General features: G+C 45.2%; 1 protein-coding gene across 1 annotated transcript in view; it reads left to right on the forward strand.

Annotated features, from left to right (window-relative positions):
- The window catches only part of LOC310682053 (catenin delta-2-like), a gene marked incomplete at its 3' end in the record, with an annotated part of 259259 nt that extends 246921 nt beyond the window's left edge, over positions 1 to 12338 (forward strand). Inside the window, exon 7 of the mRNA XM_083450298.1 lies at positions 12081 to 12338. Within this exon, the coding sequence (XP_083306424.1) occupies positions 12081 to 12338 (258 nt within the window). The remainder of the gene's footprint in view (positions 1 to 12080) is intronic.
- Positions 12339 to 12340: the final 2 nt, after the last annotated feature.

The raw sequence follows: 12340 nt of genomic DNA on the forward strand, positions 1-12340 counted from the left end.
GTTGTGGGGGAGGAAGGGAAAGGAGAATGTTAGCTGCTTTGAGACTCCTTAAAGGGAGTGAAAGGCGGGATATCAAATCCAAACTCTTCTTCTTCTTCTTCTTCTTCTTCTTCTTCTTCTTCTTCTTCTTCTTCTTCTTCTTCTTCTTCTTCTGTGTAAGTGGGGATTGCCCTGACACCTCTGCGCACGCAATGGCCTTGCCCACGTGGCAGTGAGAGGGGTAGCCTCCACTCACACAGAGCTTCAGCGCACATTTGACCGAGAACTTTCACTGTAAGATTTCTTCCTGCACCAGCCGATGATGCCATGACGGGGCAGCAACGCTCACCTGACCTCCAGGCAGCTGAGTTGCTGCTGCTTATGGAGTGGGACTGGGGAGATTAGTGGAAGTGCAAATGCACCAGCAGAGCCTATCCAATGCTTCCCGTTCATTTGCACCGCACAGACCTCCCTGCCACTCCTGCTCGGTTAAACAGCAGCAACTCAGCTGCCTGGAGGTCAGGCGGTCAGCTGCCACTCCACCACTTCATCTAGGGCCGCCTCACGACCTATCATTGCCTGTGGCAAAGGACAAGATGGCAGCCTCCCCCAAGGCACCCACGGAAGCCAAATAAACTAGCTGTTGCATCTTACTCCCTTACTACTGAAAGGAGACTATCCTCCACTTCACTTGAGGGTAGCAGGCTACCCTGCTGAATTTTACAGGGCAGCCTACAGGGCACTCAGAGCTCTGACGTCTCCCTCCCTCTCAGCATCAGCTACCTGAGCCAGCTTTCTCATGCTGCCTCACCCTGGGGCTGGCCCTGACTTTATCCACTGCTGTCTCCCACTAGCCTACAGTTTCAGTTAAATAAATAAAGATGCTTCTTTATGTGTTGTTCTTCGCTATAAACAGAATACTGAAAACAACATTTTTTTCAAAAAAAATTAGTTCAGTGTGATTTTTCTCAAAGATGCAATTTGTACATAAGCCTCACTTTGTTGTTTGGTTAGGCAGCAGTCTGGCAGGGCACATGTCTGCCTGCAGGGGTGTCTCTTTAGCATTTACTGCAGGCACTCACATATCCAAATAAGCAAGCTGATTTCAAAGGGAAAAGCAGCTTGCCTATTCAGCCATGCAGGCAGTTGCAGGAGGAACCTCAAAGACACTTCCAGCTGTATGCTTGGTTTTCTCCTACCCTTGAACATACCTTTTGTAAGAACTGCAGCCTTCTTACCTTGTTGCACATGCTGAATAGGAACCCCAGCAGTTGCAACAATAAAAACCCCCTGCTCTGAACAGGAAGTACTCTTAATTTTATGTATCTTAAAACAATATTCCCACAAGCAAAGTCAACACTGTGCCTTCTTTATATCATTGCTCTTTTGCAAAACATCTAAAATATATTTTTCCCAAAAGATTATTGCAATCTTGGGATGGCGTCACATAGCATTTGGGTAAGGACCGCTTCAGATGAATGGACTTACTTTTAAACTCACAATGACACTTTACACAAAGCACAGTAGATCTGAACATTATTTTACATTTTATACAAAGCACAGTAGATCTAAACATTTTACAGCAGCTGCACTATAAAGCGATGTAACAGTGTTCAGTCCATTCATTAGTGTAAATGGGAGGAACCTACAGTTCATGATAGAACACAAAATAAAGCACAAACCATGGCTATTATGCTTGTGGGGATGTTCCTCCTTCCTGTGTCTCAACCGAGGAAGACTAGATATGAATTTATCACTGGTGCATGGTCTCTGTAGCTCCTTGTGGAACGTTGTTATTGAAGTCAGTTTGAACAGAGACATTCCCAGGAAGGTACAGGAGCTCATAGAATTCAATGTACTGTACAAAGCCTGCATATTTAGAAAGATCTGTATTTTAAAAAGAGCCTGTCTAGTCCAGCTTCCTGTTTTACATTGGCCACCCAGATGCCTTCGCAGAAAGCAGAGCATGGCAGTAACAAGCTCAGTAACCCCTCCCCTGGCTGCTGTTATTTGGTGGCCTCTAAATGAGTTTGTTCAACTGCCATTTAAAGCTATCCGAGTGGCCACTGCCGTATCCTGTAGCAGTGGGTTCCAGAAACTATGAGAAGAAATGCTTTTTCTTTTTTCTGTGCAGAATCTACCCCCCACAAATTTTATTTGAGACAACCCTGAGTTCTAACATTACGTGGGGCTACCTTTGAAGGTGACCCGGAAAATACAGTTAATCCAGAATGTGGCAGCTAGACTGGTGACTGGGAGCGGCCGCCGAGACCATATAACACCGGTCTTGAAAGACCTGCACTGGCTCCCAGTATGTTTCTGAGCACAATTCAAAGTGTTGGTGCTGACCTTTAAAGCCCTAAACGGCCTTGGTCCAGTATACCTGAAGGAGCGTCTCCCCCTCCATCGTTCTGCCCAGACACTGAGGTCCAGCGCCGAGGGCCTTCTGGCAGTTCCCTCGCTGTGAGAAGCCAAGTTACAGGGAACCAGGCAGAGGGCCTTCTCGGTAGTGGCACCTGCCCTGTGGAACACCCTCCCACCAGATGTCAAAGATAAAAATAACTATCAAACTTTTGGAAGACATCTAAAGGCAGCCCTGTTTAGGGAAGCTTTTAATGTTTAATAGGTTATTGTATTTTAGTGTTTTGTTGGAAACCACCCAGAGTGGCTGGGGGGACCCAGCCAGATGGGCGGGGTATAAATTATTATTATTATTATTATTATTATTATTATTGAGGGAGAAAAATGCCTATGCACCATGCAGCATGTCCCGTTAGCTTCTTCTTCTTTACTCAGTTATTTACATGTTCCCAGCACTTGATTTTTGTTGCTTTTTTCTGTACATTTCCAAGCTCTACCATTTTTTAAAAATATTAATGGAGCAACCACAGTTCTTACACACTGTATTCCAAGTATGGTTGCACCATAGATTTGTATTAAGATATTATGATGCTGTTCGTTTTATCTTCAATCCCTTTCCTAATAATTACTACCTGGGCATTTGCTTTTTCCACAGTTGCTATAGGCTGAGTTTCCTTTCCTAACAAAATAAAAAAATTCGTTCCAGTAGCACCTTAGAGGCCAACTAAGTTTGCTATTGGTATGAGCTTTCGTGTGCATGCACACTTCTTCAGATACTTCTTCGTGTGCATGCACACGAAAGCTCATACCAAAAACAAACTTAGTTAGTCTCTAAGGGTGGCGCCGTGGGTTAAACCAACAGAGCCTAGGACTTGCCAATCAGAAGGTCGGTGGTTTAAATCCCTGCAACGGAGTGAGCTCCCGTTGCTCGGTCCCTGCTCCTGCCAACCTAGCAGTTCGAAAGCACGTCAAAGTGCAAGTAGATAAATAGGTACCGCTCCAGCGGGAAGGTAAACAGCATTTCCGTGCGCTGCTCTGGTTTGCCAGAAGCAGCTTAGTCATGCCAGCCACATGACCCGGAAGCTGTACGCCGGCTCCCTCGGCCAATAAAGTGAGATGAGCGCCGCAATCCCAGAGTCGGTCACGACTGGACCTAATGGCCAGGGGTCGCTTTACCTTTACCTTAAGGTGCTACTGGAAGGATTTTTTAAATTTTGTTTTGACTACAGCAGACCAACATGGCTACCTACCTATAACTTTCCTTTCCTAGTTAGCAATACCAGTTCAGATCTTTCTATCTATCTATCTATCTATCTATCTATCTATCTATCTATCCATCCATCCACCCATCCATCCATCCATCCATCCATCCATCCATCCTGTCCATTAAATGAAGGCAATCAGGGTCATGGGTTTGAGCCCCATGTTGGACTAGATGTTCCCTCGTGGTCCCTTCCAACTCTACAATTTTACGATTCCACTTACCTTACTCGCTATCTTGATGCCTAGTAACCCATTTTGAAGAGGCTTTTTCTATCTCTTCATAGTCTGCACAGTAATCCGGATGGGAGATTACCAACTCATTGAAGCCAGGCTATTGCTACAAATATAGAGTTGTAGATGGATCATCACCTAAACTGGCAAAGAGCTGGATCCAAGGGTAGCCCCTACTACACATTTGATCCATAACAATTATACTGGGTGAAGAAATGGGATTTAACTTTATCATATAAATTGTCAAAGTATCTTGCAAACACAAATCTCTTGCATCTTTGAACATTACATCCTAGTGATTGCAATGTCTCTTTCTTGGCACAAATTGCGAGGAGCTACAGCATATCTTCTATTTGCCAGGCTTTTCCTTGCCTCTGTGAAGCGGGAAAGGCTTCAGACATATCATTTCTGATAAGGAATTTCAGTGCCCTTTTCTGCCTCCGTTACAATCATGGGAATTTTGCTTCTGACCTAAAATGGAACAGGATCAGCCCTTTCACTGAATGTTCGCTACATATACAACTTCATTTACAGAACGGTTTTGTAATCTTCCTTAAAGCACAGTTGTATTCTATATAATGGCATAAAAAAGTACAATATGTGTACAGTAGAACACATACAAATGTGTTAAATGTGCTTTCAGCTTATCTGCTTCACACTGTTAAGAGATACTGTGCAGGACCATATTAATTCATAGGGCATAATGCAGTTTATTGTAGAAAGGCTGCTAACAGGAATAGTAATTGTATGTCCACAGCATGACATCTGAAATCGCACATTTATTTTGCTCCTGAGGAATTAAATGACTGACACTTCTTATCACTGGTAGGCTGATCCATTTATCTACATCAAGTCTCACACTGTATTGCCTAGAGATTTTATTACAAGCACAGTGGAAGACTGAAATCTTCAGTTAAGGCTTCTTAACACTTTCCACCTAGTGTTTTCTTAACGTTAAGCTACATTCACTTACTAGGATTTCTTAAAAAATGGAATATTAACTTTGGGACAAATATTTCTCTTTCTTAAATATACCTGGTGTAGATTACTTTCCAAGTACTGTTACACAAATGGAAGAACTGGCTTGTAAGATCAGACCAAGTTCCATCTAGTCCATCAGTTGTTTCCAGATGATGTCTCTGGAAGCTTCCTAGCAAGACAGAGGTGATGGATATCCAGCCTCTGGTACTATATATAATATATAATATATAATATAATAATTTTATTATTTCTACCCTGCCCATCTGACTGGGTTGCCCCAGCCACTCTGGGCAACTTCCTACGTATATGAAAACATAATAAAACATTACACATTAAAAAGCTTCCCTATACAGGGCTGCCTTCACATGTCTTCTAAAGGTTGCTCATCTCCTTGACATCTGATGCAAACGCGTTCCACAGGGAGGGTGCCACTACCGAGAAGGCCCTCTGCCCAGTTCCTTGTAGCTTCACTTCTTACAGTGAGGGAACCACTAGAAGGCCCTCGGTGCTGGATCTCAGTGTCCAAGCTGAACAATGGGGGTAGAGATGCTCCTTCAGGTATACAGGGCCAAGGCCATTTAGGGCTTTAAAGGTCAGCACCAACACTTTGAATTGTGCTCGGAAACGTACTGGGAGCCAATTTAGGTCTTTCAGGACTGGTGTTATATGTGGATGTGGAGGATATAAACATCAGAACATGCCTCCTGGATCAGACCAATGCCCTATAGTCCAGCATCCTGTTTCTCACAGTGGTCAAGATGCCTAGGGAAGCCAACAACAACAACATGAGAGAAATGAGCCTCTCCAGCTGTTGTTCCCCAGCAACTGGAATTCAGAAACATGCAGTCCCTGATCCTCAAGGTAGCATATGCCCCTCACGACTAGCAACTACAGATAGGCTTATTCTCTAAGTATATGTCTGCCCCATGATCCTTTTAGAGCTATTTAGACTGGCAGCCATCATCATATCCTGCTACCATTTATCTATGTATGTTCTGAAAAAGTACTTTCTTTTGTCTGTTCTGTCAATTCAGCTTCAATGGGTGACCCCAGGTTGTAGTGTTGTAAGAGGAGAATTATGTCTCTATCCATATCTTCAACATAATGCATTAATTTTTACACCTCTGTCAAGTTGCCCATTACTTGCATTTTTCCCCTACGCAAAGGCAGCAACAATCCAAAACAGAGTTGCTTCAGCCCTCTGACAATTTCCAGTTCTACAATATCCTCCCCCCCCCCTTTTTTTAAAAATGCAGCCACTGTACTCAGTATTCCAAGTGTGGTTGTACCACAGATTTCAATATCAACAGTTCTATTTTTCCTAAGGGTCCGCAACATGGAATTAATATTTTCATAGCTGTCACACTGGGTCAATATTTTCATTGAGCTGTCCACCATGACCTTTCTTGGTCAATCACTGCCAGCTTCACCACTGAGCAACATTTGCCATGTAATTGCCCATTTTCCCATTTTGGAGACATCCTTTTTGGAGCTTTTTGGCATCCTTTGTTTTTTGCCTTATACTACTCTAAACAGTGTTGGCCACCTCACTGTTTACCTCTAACCTTAGATCATAGAATCGTAGAATTGTAGAGGTCACTTGTAAACAAGTTTAAAAGTACCAGTCCCAATACAGATCCGTGGAAGACCCCCCCCCCTCTTTTTATACATTCATTTGATGTAAAAAACTATAAATTTCTTCCTACTTTGTTGTTAACACTCCACCCCCTTCAGGGGGTCCCTCCTTCAACTAGTGCCACCTTGCAGTAAACCTGCTTCGCCTTTGACAAGTCCCAAATCCATCGGACCTCACTTTGCCTCAGGATTCAAAATTCATCCAAATCTCACACACACTCCCAATTGAAACAGAATTTGGTATGTTGTGTCAACCACTATAATGATTGACATTTGCTCAAATGTGTATTTAAGTCTCCCCAATCCTAAATAGGGACGCGGGTGGCGCTGTGGGTTAAAGCCTCAGCGCCTAGGGCTTGCCGATCGAAAGGTCGGCGGTTCGAATCCCCACGGCGGGGTGCGCTCCCGTTGTTCAGTCCCAGCGCCTGCCAACCTAGCAGTTCGAAAGCACTCTCGGGTGCAAGTAGATAAATAGGGACCGCTTACTAGCGGGAAGGTAAACGGCGTTTCCGTGTGCGGCTCTGGCTCGCCAGAGCAGCGATGTCACGCTGGCCATGTGACCCGGAAGTGTCTTCGGACAGCGCTGGCCCCCGGCCTCTTTGAGTGAGATGGGCGCACAACCCTAGAGTCTGTCAAGACTGGCCCGTACGGGCAGGGGTACCTTTACCTTTTAATCCTAAATATTTTTACTCTGAAGGAAATCCTATTAATGAAATAAGATTGACTTCTGAATATGTATGCCTGAGATGGCAGAGATTTCTTCCAGGGGACAGATTGTCAGCAATTCTCTTTTGGGAGGAACATAAGAAAAAAAAACTGCCTGAAACCACCTGCAGCTGACAAGAACTAATGCTGGCTGGGTGTGTGTGTGTGTGTACAAAACACACATACACACACACACTCTTTTTGTAATTGGTCAGCTTCACTGTGTATTGTGGCACTGCCCGCTTCTGTTGTGACTGGAACTAAAAATGCAATGTTTGAGTAACTTTGGTTTGAATAACTCATACTACAGTTCCAACTTCTTGCATTTGGGGCATTCTTTAATGTTTCAGATAAATCCTCTGCCTGATCAAGAAAGAAAAAGGCAAAGGGCAGGCAGGGATGTGGAAATGTATCTGAAATCAGAGTGCGCCTTTCAACAGAGTCCTCAGCTATCTCTCACTCCAGCATGCTGTTATTAGAGGATTTTAATGTTACCAGATTAACAGCCACAGATGATCTCTTGAGCCTAAGATCCCCGATAAAAACTGGAATGCAGTCTATGTTGGGAGATAAGAGGTACATTCTATTCTTTGCTGTTCCAGAAGGGGCTCAGGCACATAATTGAAATTTTTAATAGGGAGCATCTGTTGAGGATTTTCTTTCTCTCCTCCCTCCTCTTTTTCTTTTAAATTACAAGGTTTAGGCAAAACTTCGCACAGCACTGCATAACTGCCAGGAAGATCTAAGACCTCCTGTGCAGATGTGCTGGACAATCTGCTGTTTTCAATTGTATGCAAATTTATACCTGGGCTGGATCCCGAGGAAGGATCCAACTCTACCACAACTCCATCCCACCCTCATTTTCTGGTATGTCTTGTAAATAAATAAGTAACTGGGTTGCACTCAGGAAGAGACGGCTGCAAGAATTTGTGTGTGAGAAAGAGATTGCTCACAAAGGGTAGGGCGTGCACATTGTCACAAAATGCAGAAATGGATAGCCATCCACAAGGACTATCACTTTTTGGAATACACCCCCCCCTCCCCATCTTCCATACGCTTCTGTTTTCACAGTATAATTTATTTCCAGTGGACAGAAAATCTCCCTCCAATTCCATGAGTTGAAGTTGAATCCTCTCATCCACAAGCACAACTGCCAAGGAGTAGTTTGATTTACAGTGTGCCCACAACAGCTTTCCTTGTCACGTTTCTTTTGATTTGTGGGTGCTCTTCCATATTGCTTTCAGTCTAGAATACTTGCTTTTGGGGTTTTGTGTTGTTGTTGTTGTTGTTTTTTAAAAAGGATGGTATTGTTGGCCAAGCAAAGGGAGATGAAATACTGTACATATTGAAAAGAGCAATTATAATAGCAACCCTTCCCCCACTCCGCAGCAGAAACATGCAATGGTCTAATATTCTATTTCCAATAGCGCCAAGCCACCTAAGTTGGCCAAACCCTGTTCATCACTCCATCTGGCACACAAAGATATGCATCGTCTGAATGTGGCGGTTCAGTTTAATTATCATGGCTAATAACCACTGATAACCTATCCCACATGAATTTGCCTAATCGCTGCTAAAGCCATCCCCAAGTTGTGTGGCAGTGAATTTCTTAACCTGGTTATACAATGACAGTGTTATAAGAAAAAACTGCTGCCTTTCCCTTATGGGGTATCCATGAGCCCGTATAGAGTCCTTACGTAGGTTCTCTATTGGTAGGAGATAACAGAGGCCAACCAGAGAATATTGAGAAGCAAAGCAGCTAGTAAGCCTCTTCTTTATTAACTGTTGCAACAGGGTACTCACTATCACATGCAGGAGGCAAGAGGGACCCATAACAATGGTGCATAAGCCCTTATATAAACTTTTGAAATTGCCCACCCTGTAGCTCAAGAACACCCCCCCAAAACATCATACATACATCACAGGAGTTGGGCTACAGCAGAAATGCATCACAGTGGGCAGTCTACAACAGAAATCCTGTCTGGCAGGATACTGATAATGGTCACTTGATTGCTTTACCTGGCCAGCCTGGCCATTCCTTTTGAGATGCTAAATACTTAGTTCCTGAATCCAGGTCACAGGCTCACCCTATTCATACACAGATATGCCCTTAAGACAGGATTTGTGAGCAAAGAGACAATGGGGAGGTTTTCTCATTTCCTTCTTCACTAGAGAGTATATCTGAGTTTACTGGAAGAGTCAAAATGGCTTCAGGATTGCTCTCCTGTACTATTTCAGACTCGTGGTTTATATACTTATGTTTGTGTTTGCCTTGTAAATTTATGATTTATATATATAAGACCTTAGAATTCCAGGTATCCCAATATTGGCAGAGAAATACGGATGAGGGCATGCCTCAGTTCTCCCTCTGTGCCTTCTGTGACACTGAAAAGAAAAACGAGGAGCATCACCCTCTCCTCTCCCAAGCAACAGAGGGTCTAGCCAGTTTCATTTCCAAGATGACAAACGCATTCCCCCTCACCAAATGACTTTAAATCAATTCATTTTCAGTTAGAAGGTGGGGGCTCTAAATTCTGAGGAGACCAATTCACAGGTAGGGACGAGGGTGGTGCTGTGGGTTAAACCACAGAGCCTAGGACTTGCCGATCAGAAGGTCGGTGGTTTGAATCCCTGAGACAGGGTGAGCTCCCGTTGCTCGGTCCCTGCTCCTGCCAACCTAGCAGTTTGAAAGCACACCAGTACAAGTAGATAAATAGGTACCGCTCCGGCAGAAAGGTAAACGGTGTTTCCGTGCGCCGCTCTGCTTCGCCAGAAGTGGCTTAGTAATGCTGGCCACATGACCCGGAAGCTGTCTGCGGACAAATGCCAGCTCCTCGGTCTATAGAGCGAGATGAGCGCTGCAACCCCAGAGTTGTCCACGACTGGACCTAATGGTCAGGGGTCCCTTTACCTTTACTATTCACAGGTAGATTGTCTGTTCGGCCATTTTATGAGCTAAGTACTTCAACCTGCCATTTTTAGCAACAAATCGGAAGGGAACAGTAATCCCTGTGATGCCTTCTCTAAGTGTCACAACTAATGTTGCAGGGGCATTTAGTACATCATAGCGACTTCCCTGCAATGAAACTTAAAAACCAATAAAGCCTGCCCCAAGCTTGGATGAGGTGCAAAGTCTGGTGGCTACTTACATCCCGAGACACGTCACAAAAAGAAGTAGAGTCCCAAATACCCCTTTCTTTTAAAATATTTAAAATCTTTATTACATTTTTCACAGCAATAAAAATAAATCTGATGTTAACCATAGCAGGCAGAGGGCCTTCTTGGTAGTGACACCTGCCCTGTGGAATGCCCTCCCATCAGATGTCAAAGAAATAAGCAACTATTGGACTTTCAGAAGACATCTGAAGGCAGCCCTGTACAGGGAAGCTTTTAACATTTGATGAATCATTGTTTTTTAATATTCTGCTGGAAGCCGCCCAGAGTGGCTGGGAAAACCCAGCCAAATGGGCGGGGTATAAATAATAAATTATTATTATATAGCACACATAGCCATGAGGCAGAGTGAAGCAGCTGCCTCAGGCAGCAAATTCTGAAGCGTAGAACAGGGTTTTGAATTGTGTGCCTTGTGTTCTGCCCTGCAGCCCCTAAGCTAGTTTGTTGCCCTAGGGTACAGTAGATGACTGCTCCATCACTGGTGCTGAAGCAAGAGTCAACTACCAGTCTAGTCAGAGTTTGTGCACAGAATGGGGAATGCACCCGCTTTTCCTTTGCCTCAGGCAGCAGAATGACTTGGGCTGCTCCTATGATTACATATCACAGAGTTTTTGCAAGCTAACAATTAGGTTCTTGCACATAGTCTTAAATCATTCCAAAGGGACCTTTCCAGCTCTGGAGGCTTGGAAATAAGAGATGCTGTATTCAAATTGCAGACAGTACTCTTGTGTCTACTATGCCGGCATGGCTCCACTCTCTCCTACTTGCCTGCTTAGATGCTGGCTCCGTTCCTTGGATAAGGCGATCTGCCGCTTATCCACACCTTGACATTGTTTTTACACCAATTTAACACTCCGAGCTGCCTTCCACCTGGGAGGCGCCGTTTGCTGAAGGTGCTAATCATTCTCCCTCAAACAGAGCCCCAGTGGACTACAAGTCCCAGGATTCCCTGGGGGAAACTGAATTGCTTTGAAGGCTAGTGTAGATAAGACACCATCACTCCTGACAATTGCGAAGGTGTTTCTTGGAAGCTGAGGGCGCTATTGATTTCCCATGACCCAAAGTATGCCCAAGAGCAATTTTGGCTTGCTTTTTCCCCCAGGCTTGGACGGCAGGGGAATAAATGATGGAACGTGGGTCACTTTAAAAGGCAAACGCCATCATATCGCCTTTAGGCGCTTGGCTAAGACTGCAATGCTATGCGTTGCTTATAGCTTATAGCGGCGTTTGCTTCCGAGTAGACACGAGTCAGATTTTCAGGCAGCTCTTTAAAAAAAAAAAAGTAGACTTGTGTAAGGAAAGCAGAATAGTGCAATGCATCTGAAAACGTGTTCTACTAATGAGAAACGGCCCTGGTATTTAAGGGAGCAATTTTTTAAAAAGGAGACTTGTGCAAGGAAAGCAGACGTCTGCAATGCATCAGAAGACGAGTTCCACTAGTTAGAAACGGTCCTGGTATTATGTTCCCCACCCCCACGAGCAAAAGACTATTTTAGCAGCTTATGGAAGACCAGGCGCTTAATCCTGGAGGCATTGGGGAGGAACCCCAGGGAGAGGTCAGCCGAGCGCTGTGTGATGCCTTTAATTCCCTCCCCAATTCTCCTTTTTCGCGGGAGGGGGGGGGGAGAGGAGGGGCTGCTTGCTTGCTTGCTTGCTTTTCTCTCTGCTGCGCCCGCCTCTTGTCAGCCCGATTGTTTGTTGTGCTTGCTTCCTCTCCCCGCCCCCCCCCCTCTCCTCCTCCTCCTCCTCAGGCCACCGCCGGCCGGACAGCCCACCTCGCCGGCTCGGAGCCGCCGCCGCCGCCGCCTCCTCCGCTGTCTCAGCCGCTGCCCCGGGAGTCGTTCGCGCCGAGCCATGGCAGCGCCTTCCACTTGCCGGACTCGTGCTCGTCCGCCTCTGCGTCCCAGGCGCAGCAGCCGCACTCGCCGGCCCTCTACTACTCCAGCTCCACGCTGCCGGCGCAGCGGGTGAGCTCGCCCTTGTCCATGCAGCAGGTGGGCTCGCCCACCAA

This window comes from Podarcis tiliguerta (genome assembly GCF_965153285.1).
Source record: "Podarcis tiliguerta genome assembly, chromosome: 7".
Classification (NCBI taxonomy): Eukaryota; Metazoa; Chordata; class Lepidosauria; order Squamata; family Lacertidae; genus Podarcis; species Podarcis tiliguerta.